Consider the following 23,884-nt stretch of genomic DNA (forward strand, 5'->3'; position numbering starts at 1 on the left):
CTGCTTCAGGGTCTGCCTCCTCTAACCAGTGAGCCACACTTCTCCACAGTCCTAGTAACGCCTTATTGGAAAACACAGGTTTGGCTTCCGGATGTGATGAATTTGTTGATAGAAGATCCTGTAATAATACCGAATTGCAGAGAAATTTTGATGGATGTTCAAGGGAACGTTCACGATTTGGTGACCTCAGGACAGTTAAGGTTGATGGCATGGCTAATTTCAGGAGAGTTTGGCAAATGCAGGGTTTATCAAAGGAGGCTGAGGAACTCGTGTCAAAGTCATGGTCTAAAGGAACATCTAGGGTATATGGATCTGCTTGGAGAAGATGGAATGGTTGGTGTATTGAGAAGGGTTTGGATCCCGTTTCAGCACCTGTGGTAGAGGTTGCAAATTATTTGTCAGGCTTGTTTTGTAGTGGTTTGGCTTATAATTCTGTAAATTTGAATAGATCAGCTATTTCTGCAGGTCATGTTTTGGTGGATGGGATTCCGGTTGGTCAACATGTCTTATTGAGGAGGTTAGTTAAGAGTGTGAGAGTAGTTCTTCCTCCAAAGGCAAAATATGATTCACTTTGGGATGTTTCTTTGGTGTTAAAAGAACTGGAGAGTTGGGGATTAAATGCAGGTTTGGATTTAAAATTGTTGACATGGAAAATGTCTATGCTCTTGTGTCTGGTTTCTTTTAGAAGGGTGTCGGATATTAGAGCATTGGATGTGAATTCTAGATTTTATCAGCCGGAGGTTGTGTGTTTTGAATTAAGAAGAAGAACGAAGACTATGTCTAAAACAATTTTTTATCCATATCTGAAAGGTGAGAGTTTTTTGTGTGTGGTTAAATGTTTGAAGGAGTATGAGAAGAGAACTTCTGGATTGAGAAAGGGAGATTGTAAACAATTGTTGATTTCTTATGTTAAGCCATATAAGGCAGTATCTACTCCTACTTTGGCTAGATGGATAAGAAATGTGATGTCAAAGGCAGGGGTGGATATCAGTGTTTTGGTTCACATTCAGTAAGGGGAGCTATGGCTAGTAAAGCGTTTATGAAGGGTTTCAGTTTGAGCGGAATTTTAAAAGCTGCTGATTGGTCAAATGATTGTACATTTAGAAAATTATACTTTAAGCCTGTGGAAAACGTGTTGGGAATTTTTTTATAAGAACTTTGAACATGCATAATGTTGGCCTCTGGGCCTTTGACATAAAATGCAGATTTTCCACAGTTTTAATGTAAAGAAAATCATGATTTAATTAAAAAAGGCACGGAGGCTAATATTATCCCTACGCAATGCCCGCCCTGTAATTAATTTTTTGGGTTTCTTTTGAAGGTTGAATGAAGAAGGTGATGGAGAAAAGGTTCAAGTTCAAGAGGAGGAACTGAGGTTCAAGTTTGAAGAAGAGAAAGAAAACGTTGGTGATTTATGGACATGTTATTTTCGCAGTCACAAAAGAGGAAGATGGCTGCTTGATATTTGGCTTTATACATGTTCTAAGTTCTAGAATGTATAGTATATTCGAATTCTATGATCTTGTGTTGCTGCTGTGTTTGGGCAGCAATAAAGGATATGGCATAATATTAGCCTCTGTGCCTTTTTTAATAAAATCATGATTTTCTTTACATTAAAACTGTGGAAAATCTGCATTAACATATAATTATTGTTGTTTCTTGTATTAATCCCAATTTTATGTTATAGTCATCAGAAACTCTTTTTGATGTTATTTTTGACTTACCCGTCCCTAAAAACATATAAAATGATACCACACATGGGTGTATAAACAGTTATACCCTATATCTCAAATAATGGGCAGCCATTTTGAAAAATCCGCCATATTGGATTAACGCCTCATGATAGAGTGGTAGACTTTTCACCATCGTTTTCTACGGAAAAATTTCAATAAGAATCCACTCACAGAAATTGTATTGCAATTAGTTCTAGGTTAGCCCATTTTTTGAACTAATTTGACTAGACTATTACTTACCATGGCCCACACCTGCCCAGTGTGTAGTCCCTGACCAGATGTCACAGCCAACCTGGTAGCAGAAGTCAATGGGGGTACTGGAATCTGGGTTGACATCATTGGACCTACAATAATAAGTGTGTTTGCAACTTTACATTTTAGCCACATATGATGCACTGAATTTCAGGCACACAGGATAAGCACAAGCAGTGTGGGTACTACCATTGCAGAAGTGTGTGGCACTAAATATCATGAGTGATCCCACATTCAACTTATAATGTCCCCACTGCTTAGAAGCAACGTCTATCAAATTGACATCACAATTCCTAAAGTAAGGTCCACTTTTGTGTTTTGTTTATGGACAAAAACATGCCGTCCAATGTTGACAAATATAACCAGTTGGGTTGATTAGACAATTTCATGTATTGAAAGAACATTATAATTTGGACACAGGACACATTCTCAATACTCCTGACATTTGAATCTCACCTCTTGTTCATCATTGTTATATTTGACTTGTGGCACTCGATTCCAGGATTGAGTTCCCAGTTCTGAAACTGTTGATGGAATACATGTAATGTTCTCAAATCACAAAGGCATGATGAGCCTAGATATCTTATTGTTTGTCTTTCGCTATTCACAAATGTCATTTGCTAGAGGTAAATGTCCTTTAAGAATTCCAATAGTTGTAAAGTTAAATTTTCATCTCTGGTTACCTTTGAGATTCGGCCTGGTCTGGCATGAGCTGAGCCTGTCTGCGGCTTTCGAGATCTATCCCTTAGCCGTTTCCATGATAGCGTCAGACCATATACTCTTAAGTGCCTTATAATCCTCGCGGTTATGGTAACTTTGGTCTGACATTATCTAAACATGTCGTGTAAGGTGTCATGCGCTTTGGAATACTACCCCCTCGCCAGTTCTGGTGACGGGGGTAGCATTCCACCCCTCTAGAGGGAGAAGACATGTTGGTAGCTGTAACCCCGGTTAAAGTTAAACACAGCCTCAGCTCCACAAAATGGATGCTGCCACCGAGACACAAGTCTGCCCTCCTGCTGCTGGGAGTCCTTCCAGCGCAGGAGGCTTGGACAATGGGTTTCCTGTCAGGGGCTGTGCTAGCACCATCCCAGACAGGGTTATGTGTATCCCAGGTAGGCAGGGCTATAGAGGAAGGTGACTGCAAGTGGCACCCCGGTGCTCACTGTGCATAGGCCGGTGAACCAGTTCCAGGGGCACACCAGCCCCTGAGCTGGGCAAAAGTCCGGCAGGGGAGAGGGGTGTAACCACCCCCCTTCCTGGTCCCACCCATGGGCAGGACCTAGTCGCGTGCCAGCCCCCTTTCTCAGGATAAAGGTAGGAGCAGGCCCCCTTCCAAAGCAGATCATCTTTGAATCCTGAAACTACTTTCTACGAAAGGAACTCAAGACTTCTTCTCAAGATTTCTCCCTTGTGACTAAGGAGTAGTCACCCTGCAGCAGCAGGCACCAACTAAGTATCCTGCGGTTTGCTAAGATGTCCTTCCTCCGGAACCAGACTGACCAGCACGACGAGACCCGGACTCCCTGCCCTCTCTGACCTCAACCTGCCTCTACAGCACAGCTGAGAACCGTGGGTGCGACGAGACCAGAGGACCCGGCGACCATCAGAACCAGCACGACACTGAACCAGCACGACCACCGAAGGACCCTCGAGTGGGTGCACTGGGGTAAGAGAAGCCCCAACCCCAAGCAGCACGAGCACCGAAGTCCAGCCCCCAGCATCCACCAGATCTGCGTGGGGCCCTTTTGCTTCTGTGTTGCTTGCCACGTTGTCCGGTCACTTGCCCGGTGGCTAGTGACCCTCCAGACGACGTCCTACGTTTGTTTCACCGCTGGTCTAGCTCCTCTAGACTGGCCCTTGTCTCCTCTTGAAGGGGAACTTCCTCGGACCCTCCTGGTCCACTCCTGACGCCATTTTTGTGTCACCACGTGGGCTTGCCTTAGCTAAGGCTTGTTGCCTCCTTCAACAGATCCAGCATCGCCAGCAGCAGACATCCGATGTGGGACAGCTCGCAGACCTCCAGCCTGGTCGACATCAGCGCCCTGGTCCGTGCAGCAGCAGAATCCAGTGTCACCTCTTCGCCTGGCTGAGTGACCTCGTCCGGTGCCATCCTGGTGCCCACCTAATCACTGGCTAGTGATTCAGAACTTGGTCCCCTCTGCTTACAGGTACTCTTCTTCAACTGGTCCAGTCCTTGGATCAGCCCGGAACATCTTCACTGGTCGCCTGCCAGCAACTCTTACTTCAGGCTACTGGTTCGTCAACGAGGTTTCCCGACGACACTTGAACCCTATGCAGCCGCAGCCCCTGGGCTAGGTAAACCGAGTACCACGGTGCTCCAGCGTAGATCCATTCTCTAAGTGTCTACATCCACTTTCGTTTTTGACCTACCTAGTCGGGTTCGCCCGAGAACACTAACTTTTGCATTTACTAGCCTCCATAGACTTTGTTCCGCATCCCGCGTGAGAGTGCACACTCTGCACCCGATCTCCCTAGGCCTCCTGCTTGTAATCTAAAGGTTCAGTAGTCTAGTCCTAGCGATCCCAAAGCCTCTGAGAATAGTTACTTACCTACTAGTAATTCGCATTCCACTTTTGTAATATATGGTTTTTCGTGCCCCTCGGGCATTTGTGTAAATTGTGCGACTTTCAGTATTTCTTTAAGAGTTTTGTATTGTGCTTAGCTCCCTGACTCATAAAGAGTTCAGGGTAGTCTTGTTATAAATTAATATACTTTATTTTTCATAACAACTTGTGTGGTGTCCTTTCACTTGGTGTTCAAAGGGTAAATGTGGTGGTAAAACAGCTGGCTTAACACGCCCTCTAGAGTTTAGCCTAAAGACTGCTCTTGTCCATGCTACTAGGATAGCTGGTCTATCAGGTTGACTTACAACCAATCATCAATAAGGGTCGTTTGGAATGATACATAGTGATCACTAGAATAGTGAGCACTGCATATCAGGCCAACTTCTCACATTGGTGAGCAGCGGTTGGGATTTGAGCTTGCTGTTGTTTTACAACACACGTATCCTAAGAATATCATTTGGAAGATCACATAGGTACATAGGTACATATAACTTAACTTAGAATACTCTGAGTTCTACTGAACCAGCTGTTGTAGTGTGTTAGGGCTTAGCACACCCTAAACTACAACTCTAGCAAGGGATCAGTAGGTAAACCCATAGTGTAGGTAGGTGCATCACTTACACCACACTAGAAGCATGTCTACCCATGGAGAGTCTTCAGAGACTCCCCTAGTGGCTAATGACCCTCCACAGGTCATCTCAAGATATGCAGCTCTCAGTTTCCAGGAGTTGAGACAATTGTGTACCTCCAGGAAATTGAAACAGGGGTCTAACCCCACCACTCCCTTTCTGTTAGGTCTCTTAGAGACATATGATGCTAGGAAAGCTTCTCATACAGATGGGAATATGCCAGCCTTAGAGGGTACCCTTGGTGATCTAGACCTCCTTGACACTGAAAATGCAGTTGAGGAGGAGGAAGAAGAGGAACTCTCTGGGGATGAGGCAGACAACAGGCCTGAGCTAGTCAGCAGACTTACTAAGGCCAACTTAGACCTACATAGGGAAGGATCTGGGGGACCCCCAGTACTGACCCTAATGAGGCCTAACCTTGGAGTTAGAAGAGATAGATCTCTTTCTAGGGACTCCAATAGATCTCTGCACTCTAATGCCTCTTCTCAGAGGAGAAGGATCTCTCCCCAGAGGAGATTGACTTCCCCTCAGAGAAGAGAACATGAAGCAAGGATGAAACAGGCTAATCTAATGATTGAAAGGTAATAACTTCCCCTGGCCAAAGAGAAGCTTGCCTTTGCTAGAGAGCAGCAGATGAGTGGGGTAGTCCCCATTGGTGGCAGCAATATCCCAAGAGATAAAGAACGGAGTTTAGATACTAAACACCTGAGTAAGATAGTGCCCCCCTCTAAACAAGGGGATGACATCCACAAATGGATGGCTGCTTAGGAGAGGGCCTGCACTGTCCAGTGCATCCCCCAGAGTCAGTGGGCAGCTATACTGTGGCTCTCCTTTGAAGGCAAAGGTAGAGATAAGCTCCTCACTACTAGAGTTGAGGATGCTAACAATTACCAAGTCCTGAAGAATACACTGATTGATGGGTTTGGCTTAACCACTGAGCAGTACAGGTTGCTGTTCAGGGACACCCAGAAAATTCAGTCTCAGGATTGGGCTGACTTTGTTGATTGTGTCACTAAGGCTTTGGAAGGCTGGCTACTGGGTAGTAAAGTTACTGACTTCACAGGATTGTATAATCTTATTATGAGAGAGCAAGTCTTAAATAATTGTCAGAACCAGTTATTACACCAGCACCTGGTAGACTCTGATCTGAAATCTCCACAAGAATTGGGTAAGAGGGCAGACAAATGGGTCAGAACCAGGATTAGGCCTAAGAACCAAGGTGGTGACCAGAAGAAGGAATCAACCAAGCCTCAAGAGAAGGGTGGGAATAAATCTACAGATCAAACCACATCAGGGCCCCAAAAATCCTCTGAGGGGGTGGGTCCCAGAATCCTTCTAATACCCAGAAGAAACCTTATTGCCAGACCTGCAAGCAGGTGGGTCATTGAAAAACTGACAGCAGTTGCCCAAAGAACCCCAATAAGGAGAACATACCCCCAAGTAACATTCCCAAGCCCCCTGTTACTACTAGTAGTAATCCCCCAGGTGGTGGGAGTGCCCCCAAGAATTTGGGTGCATTTACTTTGGGAGTTCCTGGGGACTCTGGCCTAACCAGGTCCCCTGACTTAGATACTCTTGTTTGTGAAAATGGCATGGGGTTTGCCAACTTCACTGCTTGTCCCAACACTTTGAGCAAGTACAGACAGGAGCCCCTCATCAATGGTATAAAAGTTGAGGCCTATAGAGATACAGGGGCTAGCATCACCATGGGGACTGAGAGCCTAGTCGCCTCAAGGCAACTTTTACCTGGAGCCACATACCAGGTGACCAATATTGATGGAGTGCAGAGAGATCATCCCATGGCAGTGGTAAATCTCAGCTGGGGAGGTGTCACTGGCCCCAAGAGAGTGGCAGTGTCATCAAACTTGCCTGTAGATTGCCTACTGGGGAATGATTTAGAAATCTCAGCCTGGGCTGAGGTAGAGCAAGAAACCCATTTCAAAATGGTAAACCTCCATGGTAAGGTTAGTGGGGCAGTGATAGCCACAGCCCCAGTCCAAGATGTCCTCCCTGAGCAGGTCAGGAGGGATGTGCCAGTCACAGCCCAATCTCAGACAAATTCCTTCCCAGAACAGGTTGGCAAGGCTGTGATGGTAACAGCCCATACCCAAACTGAGTCCCCTCCTGAAAAGGTTGGGAGAGTTGTGATGGCCACAGCTCAAACTCAGACAGATAATAGTGTTGTGAAGCCTGAAACTATGGATCACTCCACTCAGACAGAGAGCATTGAGGAGGAAGAGAAATCTCCCTCCCACCAGACTTTAGGAAAGGATCAGCCTCCTCAGGGAACTGATCTGACCCCTTGTGAAGAAACTGCCCCAGAGGTAGTCAGGCCTAGCCTGGCAGAACCCCTGATGTCAGTGGACCCTTCCAAGGTGGGACCCAGTCTGGAGCAGGTAACCTGCCCCTCTCTACCCTGCCTCAGTCAGCCCGGGGCTGTAGAGGCCAGGGAGGCCAGTGGTGGACCCCAAAGGGCCCCCTGTCCAAAAGAATTCCCCAATCAGCAGATTAAGGGCACTGACGCTAGTAGTCCTAGCCAAGTGAAAATAAAGCAAACTCATGAGGGATCCCCCTTAAAATTAGCTAGGGACCTCCCCCAGATGGACACTGTGGGGCACAGCCAAACCTGGGACCTCAGGGCCCCAAACCTGACCTGTCCCTCCAGTAAGCCAAACAGAGGGACCCAACCTCCAGCTTTAGGTAGCCAGAGGTTGACCCTGAGAGCTCAACACAACTCAGTCTTGGAAAGAAAGGCCTCTATGGTGGATAATGATTGGAGGAAGCTGAGCCCAAAAGTAGTGGAGCCTCACTTCAGTACTCCATCTCAGCACCAGCCTTTTACTTTGCCAAAACACACCACAGGTAGAGATTCCCTATGGTGGAGACCCTCAGACACCCTCAGGGTGAGGGATTGCTTAGTGGACCATGAGATAGGGGGTAACCATGCCAGTGCTGGTACTTCCTTATATGGCCACTTAGGCAATATAGGCTTACCTGGTCAAGGATAGCCTTATCTCCTTTCGTTTGGGGGGGGGTTATGTAGGAAGGTAGATCCCTGACTATGGTTGCCCCCAACTTTTTGCCTGGTGTTTTGCTGGTTTTCTGACTTAGTTGACCTGGGGCCCTGCTATTCAGGACCCCAGGCCCACTGCTCTCTCTGTTAAAATGGATTCCATGTACCCTAGGTACATATCTGATTGGATACTGAGTCACCTTATTAGTCCCTGTACAGTATACCTTAGGTATCCAGGGCACAGGTGTACCCAGGGCCTACCAGGGGCTGAAGCATGCCTTATGCCACCCCTGGCTGGCCATCCAAAACTGACACAACTGGCTGCTTGACAGCTGGGGCAAGGTGGTGTAATCACCCCTTGCTTTAGATATAGTATACCTATATCTAAAACCTAGAATGGGCACACAGATCTCCTATCAGTCACTCCTATGGCAGGCCTTAACAATCCTGAAGGCAGAGTGCTTGGAATCGTGTGAGATGGTGCTCTGGCATGAGCTGAGCCTGTCTGCGGCTTTCGGGATCTATCCCTTAGCCGTTTCCATGATAGCGTCAGACCATATACTCTTAAGTGCCTTATAATCCTCGCGGTTATGGTAACTTTGGTCTGACATCATCTAAACATGTCGTGTAAGGTGTCATACGCTTTGGAATACTACCCCCTCGCCAGTTCTGGCGACGGGGGTAGCATTCACCCCTCTAGAGGGAGAAGACATGTTGGTAGCTGTAACCCCGGTTAAAGTTAAACACAGCCTCAGCTCCACAAAATGGATGCTGCCACCGAGACACAAGTCTGCCCTCCTGCTGCTGGGAGTCCTTCCAGCGCGGGAGGCTTGGACAATGGGTTTCCTGTCAGGGGCGGTGCTAGCACCATCCCAGACAGGGTTATGTGTATCCCAGGTAGGCAGGGCTATAGAGGAAGGTGACTGCAAGTGGCACCCCGGTGCTCACTGTGCATAGGCCGGTGAACCAGTTCCAGGGGCACACCAGCCCCTGAGCTGGGGAAAGTCCGGCAGGGGAGAGGGGTGTAACCACCCCCCTTCCTGGTCCCACCCATGGGCAGGACCTAGTCGCGAGCCAGCCCCTTTTCTCAGGATAAAGGTAGGAGCAGGCCCCCTTCCAAAGCAGATCATCTTTGAATCCTGAAACTACTTTCTACGAAAGGAACTCAAGACTTCTTCTCAAGATTTCTCCCTTGTGACTAAGGAGTAGTCACCCTGCAGCAGCAGGCACCAACTAAGTATCTTGCGGTTTGCTAAGACGTCCTTCCTCCGGAACCAGACTGACCAGCACGACGAGACCCGGACTCCCTGCCCTCTCTGACCTCAACCTGACTCTACAGCACAGCTGAGAACCGTGGGTGCGACGAGACCAGAGGACCCGGCGACCATCAGAACCAGCACGACACTGAACCAGCACGACCACCGAGGGACCCTCGAGTGGGTGCACTGGGGTAAGAGAAGCCCCAACCCCAAGCAGCACGAGCACCGAAGTCCAGCCCCCCAGCATCCACCAGATCTGCGTGGGGCCCTTTTGCTTCTGTATTGCTTGCCACGTTGTCCGGTCACTTGCCCGGTGGCTAGTGACCCTCCAGACGACGTCCTACGTTTGTTTCACCGCTGGTCTAGCTCCTCTAGACTGGCCCTTGTCTCCTCTTGAAGGGGAACTTCCTCTGACCCTCCTGGTCCACTCCAGACGTCATTTTTGTGTCACCACGTGGGCTTGCCTTAGCCAAGGCTTGCTGCCTCCTTCAACGGATCCAGCATCGCCAGCAGCAGACATCCGACGTGGGACAGCTCGCAGATCTCCAGCCTGGTCGACATCAGAGCCCTGGTCCGTGCAGCAGCAGAATCCAGTGTCACCTCTTCGCCTGGCTGAGTGACCTCGTCCGGTGCCATCCTGGTGCCCACCTAATCACTGGCTAGTGATTCAGAACTTGGTCCCCTCTGCTTACAGGTACTCTTCTTCAACTGGTCCAGTCCTTGGATCAGCCCGGAACATCTTCACTGGTCGCCTGCCAGCAACTCTTACTTCAGGCTCCTGGTTCGTCAACGAGGTTTCCCGACGACACTTGAACCCTATGCAGCCGCAGCCCCTGGGCTAGGTAAACCGAGTAGTCGACGTTTCGACCCTGGCGCAATACGGGAAATTCACAACCTCTGCTGTGGGTCTTCTTCAGGACATAGGTGGGGGCTGGAGGAGGGCAGGGGGGGGGGGAAAGAGCACCGCAAACATTTTGTTGAGGTGTGTCAGGCCAGATATGTTGGGTGGGCCACCTCTGACTGGTGCGTCCGTTGTATTTCAATTAGAAGAGATGATTTAATTTGATAGCGAGATGAATCGTTCCTGGTCTGTTGACACGATGGACGTAAAGCCGGTTGTTCAAAAAGGGAGCACTGTGTAAAGGACCTTTTGTCCGTTCGTTAGATGTTTAATAATTCCTCCGGGGGGTTCTTTAGGCAACGAAAGTGCACACTCCAACCGAGTCAATTTGCGCGGTATTGCAATGAGTTCAAAGCACGTCCCGTCTCTCACTAGTGATTTCTAATTGAAATACAACGGACGCACCAGTCAGAGGTGGCCCACCCAACATATCTGGCCTGACACACCTCAACAAAATTTTTGCGGTGCTCTTCCCCCTTCCTCCCCCCCCCCCCTGCCCTCCTCCAGCCCCCACCTATGTCCTGAAGAAGACCCACAGCAGAGGTCGTGAATTTCCCGTATTGCGCCAGGGTCGAAACGTCGACGATTACGCCCCCTTTTATAATTTTTTTCAAGCCTATACCATTATTCCCCCTTCCCCTTGTGAAATAATGTACATAGAATTGTATGGGTAGGCTTTGTTTGTGCAACAGAGATAAGCAGTTATTCTCTGGTAGTGCTACAAGAATCTGGAAAACTCTGTCTGCCTCTCTGTACTTTACCACCTGTCAAGTCACCTTCAAAAAGGACTCAAACTCCTATTTGACTGGCACCTTGTTTAATCACCCTGACCATACTTATGTAGTACTCTCTCCACCAGAAAATGATCTACCTCTGTTACATGACCACCATCTAAATCGCTGCGTCTAATATGAATCACTATAGTTTGCTGCAGCCTATGTATCCTGCTGTAGTGTTGCTGCAGCGGGGCGTACCACTGCAGCACACGCCCCCTCCCATTTGTTCCTGTGCCTCCCCCCCTGGGACGTGCAGGGTCTTTGGTTTGACCCTAACGTGAGCGCCGTTGCGCTCACGTATGAATAAATAGCCCAGGGCCCTGGGCGTGGTCAGGAAGTAACTAGCCACCACCGCAACCACATGTGTCCCAGTGTCTAAGTTATTCAGGCCCACACCGGGACACCACATTGGCGACGAGGGGGTCTGGCCCCCGCTCTTCGCGTGCCTCATCGGACCCGTGACCCTGTCGGTCACCCACGCCTGGCTCGCTGCCCCGCAGCGCATCCTGTCGGCGGCGCGCCTCCTGTCTGCCGCAGCCGCCCAGCAGCTTGGTCCGCGTCTCCCGCCCTCACCTGGCCCGCCTGTGCCTCAGCGGTGTTCCCGAGTGCTCCGCCTGCCTCCGGCGAGACGTCCGGCCTTCCGGCTGCCAGTGCCGCTGTCCGACCCGCCCACGTGGCCTCATCCAGGTACGGGCTGCTGCCTGCCGCGCCTCACGGCTGCCCCTGTGCCCTGCCTCCAGCTCTATCCTGCCGCCCGGAGGCCTGCGGCCCGCTCCCTGCCCGCCGCCAGCCTGCCCGTCATCCCGGAACTCCCGCGCATGCGCAGTTCCGACGGCTGCCGTCTCTCACGCTTCTCGCGTATCGGCGGGAACGGGAGGGTGCCATTCCTCACGCATCTGGCGGAGTGAGGCCTGTGTGTTCGCCGGAAGAGCCTCTTTCTTCCTGTTGGGCCTGGGCGACCCCGAGGGACCTGGTTCTGCCTGCAAAGTGCTAGGGGTGTATCCCTTTACTCCTTCCAGCTGCCAGCATGGCCACTGTGCCCCCCCTGGAGCCCTTTTCTGTCACCGGCACGCCTCCCTCCCAGGCTTCTCGCTGGAAGAAGTGGATAGAACGTCTGGAGACCTACTTTATTGCGGCGGAGGTCGCTGCGGAAAGACGCAGGGCGATGCTCCTACACCTAGGAGGGGAAGAAATCCACGACATATCCAAGGAAGTCACTGAAGGCGATCCGCCCCTTACATACGCCACCCTGCGAGACGCCATCACCAAGTATTTCGAACCTTTCACCAGCGCAGACTACGAACGCTTCCTGCTCCGACAGGCGCGCCAACTCCCTGAGGAGTCAGTTGATGTGTTCTACGCGCGCCTCAAGAAATTGGCGAGCACGTGCACTCTCCCAGACGCGGAAGACGAAATTCGCGCACAGTTCATTCAGGGGTGCGCATCTCTGAAACTGAGAGAGAGAGTCCTTGAAACAGACGCCATGCCGATGCGAGAAATACTGGCCTTAGGACGGTCCAAGGAGCTCTCCAAAGCCCGGGCGGCCCACATGGAGCCGGGCCCAGCCGTCAAAATCAAGCAAGAACCAGTGTGCGCTGTCCGAACGCAACGTCCAGATAACCGGTCCAGGCCGCAGAGGACCCCCCAGCCCCAGCACTCCCAGTCTACCCGGGATCGAAACTGCATGTGGTGTGGGGGTACCACTCCGCACAAAGGAGCCTGCCCAGCTCAAGGGAAAATCTGCAGTGCGTGCGGCAAAGCCAACCACTTTGCCAGTGTCTGTCTGTCGTCCCAACGGAAGAAGCCCAGCGGCCCACCCAGAAGAGCGCGGCAGGTGGCGCCACTCCCGGATACGTCACCCGGCAGTGACATGGACGACGACGACGAGGACGCCGCATCTGTCCACGTGGTGCGCATGCTCAACTCCCTGACGCCCGCTTCCTCGTCCGAACCGATGTGCACAGTCCAAGTCCACGACCAGGCCACCCGAGCTCTCATCGACACCGGGGCGACGATAAACCTCATGGCTGCCAGTGTATACCGGGACCTAACAGACGCCCCCGCACTCCACCCCACCAGAGTGCAAGTGTTTGCCTACGGAACTCGGCGGCCCCTACGCCTGTGCGGAGTTTTCAGAACCACCATTTCACATGACACCCGGCAGCTGCAAACAAAAGTCTATGTGTCCCAAGAGGGGTCAGGGTTCCTCCTCGGTTGCAAGACGGCCCGTGAACTTGGACTTATACATTTCGCCCTGACCGTACAAGCTCAGAGCCTGGACAATCTAGTCACTGAACACTCCTCACTGTTTGAGGGCATCGGATGCCTCCGTGGACCCCCTGTCCAGCTCCACATTGACCAATCTGTAGCCCCAGTGGCTCTGCGACACAGGCGGATAGCGTTCCACCTCCGACCCAAGGTGGAAGCCGAGTTGAGAATGCTGGAACAAGCAGGAATCATCGAGCGTGTGACCGGGCCCACCCCATGGGTGTCCCCCATCGTAGTGGCGAAAAAACCTAAGCAGCCCGACGCGGTACGGATATGTGTGGACATGCGTATCCCCAACCTGGCCATTAAGAGGGAACGCCACCTAACGCCCACCATTGACGACATCATCGGTGAACTCGCAGGGTCCAAGTGGTTCTCCAAAATGGACCTAAGATCCGGGTACCACCAGATTCCGCTCCACCCAGACTCACGCCCCATCACCACTTTCTCGACACATGCTGGCCTGTGGAGGTACACGAGGCTCAATTTCGGCATCTCAAGCGCCGCCGAAGTATTTCAGAACATTATACACAATGTCCTTCAGGGTCTCGTCGGGGTACTCAACGTGAGTGACGACATCCTGGTGCATGCCCCGACGCTGGAGGAACACATCCGGCGCGTCCACGCAGTGTTCGATCGCCTCAAAGAGAGAGGTTTGACTCTTCACAAAGACAAGTGCGAGTTCCTGCGAAGAGACATAAGCTTCTTCGGGTACAAGTTCTCCGACCAAGGGGTAGGCCCAGACCCAGAAAAGGTCCGAGACATCCACGACGCACCCGCCCCCACCTCAGTGACCGCAGTCCGCAGTTTCTTAGGCATGGTGACCTACTGCGGGCGCTTCATCCAGGACCTGTCCGATCTCACGGGACCGCTAAGGAATCTCACAAAATCAAATACCGCTTGGATCTGGGGTCCGGAACAACAGGAGTCGTTTGAGAACACGAAAGCGGCTCTCTCAGCCGACACCACGCTAGTGTACTTCAACCCTCAAAACGAATCACAGCTGCTTGTAGATGCCAGCCCCACTGGCCTGGGTGCCGTCCTGTCGCAGCGTCAGCAAGGCGGGGAGTGGGCCCCCGTTGCATACGCCAGCCGCACCCTCACACCCACTGAACAACGCTACTCCCAGATCGAGCGGGAGGCCATTGCAATTCTGTGGGGGTGCCGCCACTTTCATATCTACCTCTATGGACACCCGTTCTCAGTAGTCACTGATCACAAGCCCCTGATACCACTATTCCACGGCTCCTCCTCCCGCCCTCCCCCACGGATCGAGAAGTGGGTGCTGCAGCTGCAGGAATTTCAGTTCACAGTGGAGTACCAGCCTGGCTCGCGCAACCCGGCGGACTATCTGTCGAGGCACGCCCGACCCGTCTCGGATGCCGAAGCAGCCGAAGCAGCAGACACCGAGGAGTATGTTCGACTGATCATCGAGAGGTCAAGACCTCGCCCCATGTCCCTGGACGAGGTGTCACGTGCCACCATGGAAGACGACTGCCTCCAGATCGCGATCCAAGCCATACAGTGCGGTGACTGGAAAGCACTCCAGAGCCCAGCTTCGTTCCGCACGCCTGAGGCCCAAACCATCCTGAAGGCGTTATTTCAAGTCCGGCACGAACTGTCCGTATCTACAGAAGGGTGTCTCCTGCGAGGCCCTCGCCTAGTACTTCCCAGCAGGTTGACCCAGCAGGCCGCGGTCCTAGCACACGGATCACACCAAGGAATTGTCAAGTCCAAGAACAGACTCCGGAGCAAGGTGTGGTTTCCGGGGTTAGATAGAGCAGTTGAGGAAGTGATCCACCGGTGCCCAGTGTGTCTAGCAACGAGCCTCCCAAACCCTCCGGCGCCTATCGTGACCGAAGATGGTCCCACATCCCCGTGGGTGCGAGTGAGTGCGGACTTCGGCAGCCTCCCGGGAGGCAAGTACATGCTGGTAGTGGTGGACGATTTCTCCCGCTACCCAGAAGTGGAGATCGTGTCGTCGACGGCTACGTGGGAAGTCATACCTAAATTTGAGAAGGTCCTGGCCACCCATGGGCTCGTGAGCGAGGTCCGCACCGACAACGGTCCCCCTTTTAACGGCAGTGAATTCACGGAATACCTCCAAAGCCATGGTATCAAGCACCGACGGATCACCCCCCGGTGGCCCCAGGCCAATGGAGAGGTAGAGCGCCTAATGAGGACTTTGAACAAAACTATACAAATTGCGGCTGCTGACGGCCAATGCCTGGAGCTAGCAATCTACCAGTTCCTCAGAGAATACCGTTTGACCCCCCACTGTACTACAGGAGTCTCCCCAAGCCGACTTTCCTTCAATAGAGTCGTGGCAGACACCATCCCACACCACCCGGCATGGGAACAGGCCACACCCCCACAGAACCAGTCCATGGAACGGCGCACCAAAACCAATCAGGAAGCGTCCCGACGAAGACGAGCAATGGACAGGCCATTTCAAGTCGGTAGCAGAGTCCTGGTAAAGGACCGCCACCCCGGAGGGAAATTCCGAATGCCTTTCGAGCTGGATCCGTGGACAGTGACGGAGGTAAACGGAACTATGATCACAGCCACCAGAGCTGGCGAATCTGTCACCAGGAATGTATCGTTTTTCAAGCAGGTGCCTGAAGAGAACATAGACTATGACCAAAATGAATGGCACCCGACCACTCCTCCTCAGCTCCCAAGTTCGGCGGATGCCAGTGCCGCAGCAAGCCAAGCAGAGAACAGTGACCCCGGCATGCAAGTCGCTCAGAGACCCGCAGAAGACCCCACTGTTCAAGAGACGAGAGACTCGGAGGGGTCACCTGCAGCCACCGGCGAGAGTCGAAGTCAGACAAGGTACAGCCTACGTCCATGCCCGAAGCCGTCTCAGAGGTACCGTGACTTTGTTGCCCAATGCTGGCGTTGAAGAAGTCGAGATGGCTGACCCCGCCGAGAACTGAAGTAAGAATGTTCTGGTTTTTGAAGTTTAAAAATGTTATCCCATGTTTGCAGGTTGACCAGAGACTATATCAGAGACAATTGGTGAACTTTCACATGGACGTTGGCTCTCTCATGCCGTATCATGATCGTCGACCAGAGAGTATGTGAACAATAGACTGTGGCTCCTAGCTGTTTTGTATGATCCTGTTTTCTCCCCTAGGTAAAGGAGGAATGTAGTGTTGCTGCAGCGGGGCGTACCACTGCAGCACACGCCCCCTCCCATTTGTTCCTGTGCCTCCCCCCCTGGGACGTGCAGGGTCTTTGGTTTGACCCTAACGTGAGCGCCGTTGCGCTCACGTATGAATAAATAGCCCAGGGCCCTGGGCGTGGTCAGGAAGTAACTAGCCACCACCGCAACCACATGTGTCCCAGTGTCTAAGTTATTCAGGCCCACACCGGGACACCACACCTGCTACTGTCGTAAAACGCTCTATGATTTTGGGCCATACCCACGGTATAGAAAATGGCAAAAAGAAAAAAGAAATAAAATACAATATGAAACGCTGGAATGTAGGAATGGCGATCATGTTTACATTATCCCGGGCTACACTGGGAAAGAGGTGAGATACATTAGTCCCTTTTCGGTGTCAACCTTCCACCACAGACCTACGCAGTTGTTTTTTTCCCCATGTCGGACTCTAGCACAGTACCAGCCCACCAACGATCCAATAGCCAATCAGGGCAGGCGGCGGATGGATATGACAAACGTCACCACCCGGTACTCGGCTCTTTTGGGGCGGTGCAGCCGGCTTTTCTTCCTCTCGCTATAAAGCCGGCGCCTTGGTCGGTTCTCTCTCCCCGATTCCTTTTCCCCCCCTCGTAACCCTTCAGGTCATCAAAAGCTTTAAGATCAGTACGTAATACCGACCGTACGAGGAAAGGCCTGATTTTATCACCACCATCTTTATCGTCATATTTTTTTTTAACTTGAGAATATAAAAGAAAAAGAAGCGAGATGCCTGGATACACCAACGACAGAGACCGCGGCAGAGATAGAGGGTGAGTGATATGCCACTCGTCGTGAACGCTAATTTATATACATTTAATTTTAAATTAAGAGATTCTCGTCGATAATTTTCGTTTTTTTTTGACCGGCAGAGGTCGAGAACTTCCTTGTCCGTTTCCAAGGAATGGTAAAAATATGTAATTTATAGCACACGGCGGCCGTTCCGTAGCGTTTCTGGGAAGGAGCGTTCTCGGAATAGGTTGTGAGAACGGCGGATCGTTTCAAAATGGTGGTGCCATGAGGTTGTGTAACCCGACGAGACAAAATGCCGGCCGGCTTCCTTTGTTCCGAGTATGGTGTAACTGTAAATAGTGTGGGTTGGGCTATGTTCCTGCCGAAATGTGGGACGAAGTCCTCGAAGGGTGGTAAAGCAGCGAACAAATAGAAAGGGGAAAAAAAGCCTACGCAACCTGATCCGGAACAGTGCTCTCGCGGATGTAGTGGCGAGATGCCGCATCGTGCAGGGAGGACCTTCTCTGTACTTTTCCACTGACATCATTCTGGTTACCGGGAAACCATAATTTGCGGGTGTCGTCACAAGGCCAAAATGTTTCTGGTCTCACTGTGGACTCTTTCAGAGGCACCTGTTAGTTATTGTTAGCTAGTCGTATGCCGTCTTGTTACTGAAGGAGTGCCGTGTCCCTGTCTTAGAAACATGTAACTTATGTTGGGGCGTTTGATTTGTTTATTTTTAAGGTATCAGTTTTGGCGATTGTCTCCGTTATACATCTGGCTTGAAAGTGCTGATGTACCTGTCCTGGATTATTCTTAATCAAACCTAATACGTTGAAGGATTTGTGAAATCGTTATGATGTATTTGATCTTGTTGAGGCAGTGACAATTAATAGGCCGGGGGAGGGGGGGGGGCAGTTGTTGAGCTGGCTTCGTCTCAAAAGGAGTGGTACACCATCCCTGAGGGAGAAGGGTAGAGCTGTATTTCATATTCAGTGCTACGCTGAAGTGACATGGTATTTTGTTTCCTTTCCTGTCTGGTGGTTGTCGGTGTCTGAGTTCCCAGATGTCGTGATGCTTAACTTTGCTTGTAGATCTCACTATTGAGGATCATAGCCGGGACCTTGTTACATCTGAGGTCTCTATGCTGGTGACAACTTTTTTAACTGGACCTCGTGATTGCTGTGGTAATCCTAACTCTTTTAGCATTGCTGCCACTGTATCTTTGGTTTTGAATCTACTTTATTTCTTTTGTGTTGGGACAGATTAGTTGGTTGATGGCTGTGATTACCTTTTTGAAACGTTAATTCCACAGCGAGCACTTTTTTTTTTCTCACCTTCCAGCTTTGGTGGTGGTCCTCGCTTTGGGGGAAGCAGAGGTGGAGGAGGACAAATGGGAGGCAAGAAGTTTGGAACCCCGGGAGAAAAACTTGTGAAGAGGAAATGGAACCTGGATGAGTTACCAAAATTTGAGAAGAACTTTTACCAACAACATCCTGATGTGGCCAGGCGAACTTTGGTAAGTCTGTTTGTGCATGGTCGCAGTGAGCGCTATTTTAATGGAAGCTATATTGCTGGTGCTACTTAATGTAACCTGAAGCTGTCTACGATAGCGGGACAGGTATATTTTGTCAATATAGTACGTAGCCACCCCATTCATGTTTAATCACTAACGTTTATAGATATATCTCACGAGACGCTGGCATTTTAACTACTTTATTCCTGCGTGTCGTGAGCACGTTAATAGATCCATGGTAAGGAGAGGTAATTTGGGTTTCACTCAACCAGTTTTGTATCACATTAAAACGTCTTTTATCTGTGTGCTATTCTCTCGAAACTGGGAGTTTCGAAACCCTATATGCCGGGATGTGACTGCTCCGCAGAGTAGAGCCGCAAAGATTGCCTAATATCACTTAGGTGTCTCGTTAATTCTTGAAAAAGTATTCATGAGTAAGGGAGCTCGCAATCAGAACACATAAAATCAACTGACAATTCTCTGCTTTTGTGTTTAGGCCTTAGAGGTGTTCTACCTTGCACGTAAAGACATTAAGTCATTATGAATTGTACTCGCTTGCCTGACGGATACGTAGGTTAAAACTAGTGTTATACGTGATTGGGTGGTTTTCTAATTGAGATGGCCTCTACAATTGAAGTTTCCGTTCCATAAACCTGTTTTGCTGCAATGTTTGTTTATACAGGAAGAAGTCGAACAGTACAGAAGAAGCAAAGAAATTACCGTTAGAGGCCGTAACTGCCCTGCACCAGTTTTCAATTTTTATGAGGCAAATTTTCCAGGTATGTAAAAATACAAACGCAGCTTGTTGGAGGAACTGTCCAATTGCCAGTTCTCAATATTCCATTTTCTTCAGGTAACCTGATGGGAGAAATCCAAAGACAGAATTTTACTGAACCGACAGCTATTCAGGCGCAAGGTTTTCCAGTTGCATTAAGTGGGCTCGATATGGTTGGAGTGGCTCAAACCGGATCGGGGAAAACACTTTCTGTGAGTAAAATTGGTTGGCGTTGTGGTCGTCTTGGTGGGGGGGGGGGGGGTAGTCGAATTCATGCTTTATCGAAACTGAATATACTCTTAAATTTGTTGTAGGTTTCCTAATGAACGTTACCCAGTTCGTCATCGCAAACGCGCATGACACAATTGGAAGGTTTTACAGTTGGGAATGGGGTCCAAAGGCCAGGCCTTGTTTGATCAGTAAAATCATTGTGAGCTATTGAAAGGCCAGCCACCAGCACGTTGTTACCAGATACTCCCACACCCAGCTGAATTGAAAATAGGCCTCATGTCCATAAAGCCAAAGTTTAGGATTTAAACAATACTTTGATTAGGGGGTACTGACAGGGCTGCTATGTCAATGAGGCTTTGGTTATGTGTGAACGTATGGGTGTATTGTATGTAGTTGTGGCGCATAACTCACACTTGTCACACTGCTACAAACATAATTTTTACGTGGTAGAAATTTAAAGTGCCAAAATGTTGGGCAAAAGTTTATAATTAACATTTTTCTGCACTTTGAATTTCTCCCACTTAAAAATGGCTGTATTTTTCAGTTATAAATATGACTGCCTGTCGGCCACTTAGAGCAAGATAATCCTGTATAAATAGTGCGACACTTGAAAATCTGAAATTTAATTTCAGAGTTGCCTATGTTCATATGTATCCATGGAACACATTTAAATTCCCCCATTTCAAAGTGTCACTCTTGCAAACGGCAGCCTTCTTGCCCCAGGTGGCCTCTAGACATGATGCCATATTTGTTACAGAAAAATACAGCTATTTGTTTAAGAGGAATTGAAAGTGAAGCATGTCTCAAAATATTGACTCGAGTCTAAGTGAAATATTTTATCCACTTAACCTTTTCTTCCATTAAAAGCATTCAGAAAATTTTGTTCTCGTGCTCCAATATTAAGTTGACAAGGACTTCTCTTTGAGATTTAAATACCTCCCAGCTTTAGTTCTTCACCTGTGCCCTAGGTCATTAATCTGACTCAATCCAACACTGCTCAATATCGGGCTTTTTATCCGTAGCCTGACAATTTAAAATTAACAGCTTCCCCTTAACTTTAAAGCTTTGAAGCACTCTAGACAAGGGTAGAGGAAGATGAGCGCCAAGTCATTGAGTGCTTGTCCTATCCACCCCATAATTTCGCTGTCACTGAAATTTCCCTGCTAGAGATAGGAGCACTGTGAAGGGTGTCCCCTCCCTCAAAGGCACCAGATACCGTGTGACCTACAATGCAGCTAACCTAATATTTGGGCCCCTTACCTATGGACCCTGTTTAATGCCATCCTACATGGAATGTCGTTTCACCTGTCTTGGTTGGGGGGGCAGAGATTATTCTAATTTATAAAGGGCTCACCGCCAACTACCGTCCAATAAGCTTGATAGATGTTACTCAAAAAATATATGCAATATTGCTATTTGATCGAATGGAAAGCTGGATGGTGGATATTCTATACTTGGTACCTACCAAGCAGGTTTTAGAGCCAAGATAACTTTTGTACTGGGAGACTGTGCTTTTGGAGGGAGGCAGCCTCTATCTGATCTTTTTGGACTTAAAATCTGCCTTCGACCCTGTCCCTAGGGATAAATTGTGGTTCATTTTATTAGACTTGGGGATCCCCCTTACCTTTTATCAGATTAAACTGCTTCATGAAAACTATGCCCACGTTGGGTATGGTAAAAAAAAATGGTGCGCTTACTGACCCCATTCCAATAGACATGGGGGTAAGGCAAGGATGTGTCTTGGCTCTGACCCTCTTTTGTTTTATTATTGGTCTGGTGAAGGCTCTGAATGCTGGGAGGGACATAGACACTCCATGGCTTGCGAACAGGGTCCCAGCCCTGATGTTCGCCGACGATACGCTTATTAGCCAAATCCCCCAATGGGACTACAGAGGGCCATGGGCATTTCCCATCTATATTGTAAAAAATAGGGGTTTGGAAGTTAATTCACTAAAGACAAAATGTATGTTTTTATAATGGATAGAATGCCACATAACCAAAACCTCTGGGAAACCATTAGCGAAAGTGTCTGTTTTTGATTTAGTGGACTGCACAAATAAAGGCCAGCTTAAGCTGGCAGACAGCTTGGGGGGGGGGTTAATAAAGATGGCTGGGAAGTGTACACACAAAATGGTTGGTCCAGCAATGGAAATGTATAATGGGTAGGGGAGCTGCCTTATATGGGGCAGAAATCTGGGGCCATCGAGCATGTGATCATTTATCGAAGTACGAGAACTTTTATTAGGCTGCTTCTAGGTCTCCCCATAAGTACACTATTAATGCCACTCTGTATGGACCTTGGGGTCAACCCAATTGCGGAGGGAGTTACCCTACAGCCTCTTCTCTATTGGCGACTTATCTGGAGCACTCCAGAACTACTTCAGACAAGAGCTAAAAAGTCGTAAATCTACAGAGTTGACAAAATCCCCTGGCTGTCCTATATCAAAAACACCTTAGCTGCTATGAGGATGGAGACCTATGGGTTCATGCTGAAGAAACTAGCATGACCACTCCCAAGAAGGCCTTGTCGAAGATCTTTGGAGAATCTTTGGTGAATTTAAATGTAATCAGATAACGGCCAATTCTGACACAGGCGCACTGACCCTATCTTTTTTAAGAGGTAAAAGACCAATACAAGCTAGAATCTTATTAATGTCATACATCCCTGACACCCCCCTTGCAAAAAGTGTACCTGCAATTTAGGTAAGGTGTACTACCATTGCACGTATTTACAAGTAAATGGGGAAATATTTTGCTTCGGGGCTGTCCATTCTGTGCAGATGAACCGGAGACAGACCAACATGTCTTAACTGCCGGCATACAAGAAGGCTAGATACTGATGGTTACAACAGGTGTGCCGGAATCTTGGGACAAAGTATTGCGTGGATGCCTAGAAGATCCTAAAATATGATACCCGTCTGCCCTACTCAGTTACTCGTTATTTATTTTCGATGTGTGTACAGTCAGCTATTTTAAAGACTGGGTCTATTGGATAGTTTTAGTTTTTCTATGCAAACAAAATATATTAACACTTTACCTATTTAGAACTCCTTTCTCAATGTTGCGATGCACACGCACTTTCTTTGCAAGAATCATGTGTACAAATTGTGCTGTGCTTTTGTGGCCATAAAGGCCGAATTTTTTATGTTTCTTTGAAATGAGAATGAGTGCTTATTTAAAAATTAATTCGAAGCTGTGAGCTACTGTGACCAGTTTCTGAGCAACTGATAGCTTGCTAGCAACTGGGACGCAGCACCTGTACTAAAAGCACTCTTTTGTAGCAAATGTAACTTTTATTTTTTATCTTTCAGTATCTGTTACCTGGCATTATACACATAAATCATCAGCCATTCCTCCAGCGCGGCGATGGGCCTATCGTAAGTAATTTTTCAATAGGAATGTAATCAACATTCGGGTTTGAGGTTGAAGATTAAAATGGACCCTTGTTTGCTTTTCTGCTTCAATACGGTGTGACATGGGGCACTGGTACTGTGTATTGCTGGGCATAGGGTTTGACAGTTGTGCAGCAAGAAAATACAATTCGTGATAGTTCATGTGACAATTCGACATCTAAAAACTTGGGTAAAAGTGTTACTTGAGTTGAAGTTTAGCACCTGATTATAGCAATTGGTAACTGCATGGACCTCGGCCAACATTGGCAAAGGGTCTGACATTGATCACAACTAAGCTTTTGTCAATGTGACTAGTAAGAGCTAAACCTTTTTTGGTGGTGAAATATGCGGCATATGATGGGACATATTGCAAATTCCTGCAACTCGTAAAATTCCGAAATTGCATAATTCCAGTGGCTGTAGTAAGTGTTCAACTACATTAAGAATTAATAATTGACTTGAAGATAATGTGGCTAAGGTGTCAACAGGCTACACTTAGGACTGCTGGATACTTGGCCCGAAACACTTTGCCTGTTAGTAAATTGACCCCACCTGATGGGCTAATCACCCATAACCATTTCATTTGGACCAATTGCTGTAGACGGAAGTTGTGG

General features: G+C 49.0%; 1 protein-coding gene and 1 long non-coding RNA gene across 2 annotated transcripts in view; one reads left to right on the plus strand and one right to left on the minus strand.

Moving 5' to 3' along the window:
- Window positions 1–23,884, minus strand: part of LOC144767294 (uncharacterized) — a 238,596-nt gene that overhangs the window by 58,296 nt on the left and 156,416 nt on the right. Inside the window, exon 2 of the long non-coding RNA XR_013598137.1 lies at window positions 1,974–2,077. This is a non-coding gene — a long non-coding RNA (uncharacterized LOC144767294). The remainder of the gene's footprint in view (window positions 1–1,973; window positions 2,078–23,884) is intronic.
- DDX5 (DEAD-box helicase 5) overlaps window positions 17,116–23,884 on the plus strand; it is a 32,111-nt gene continuing 25,342 nt past the window's right edge. The window contains exons 1-5 of the mRNA XM_078654340.1: window positions 17,116–17,397; window positions 18,701–18,875; window positions 19,555–19,651; window positions 19,726–19,859; window positions 23,190–23,255. Coding sequence (XP_078510466.1) covers window positions 17,354–17,397; window positions 18,701–18,875; window positions 19,555–19,651; window positions 19,726–19,859; window positions 23,190–23,255 — 516 coding nt within the window. The 5' untranslated portion in view covers window positions 17,116–17,353. The remainder of the gene's footprint in view (window positions 17,398–18,700; window positions 18,876–19,554; window positions 19,652–19,725; window positions 19,860–23,189; window positions 23,256–23,884) is intronic.

This window comes from Lissotriton helveticus, chromosome 7, assembly GCF_964261635.1.
Source record: "Lissotriton helveticus chromosome 7, aLisHel1.1, whole genome shotgun sequence".
Lineage (NCBI taxonomy): Eukaryota > Metazoa > Chordata > Amphibia > Caudata > Salamandridae > Lissotriton > Lissotriton helveticus.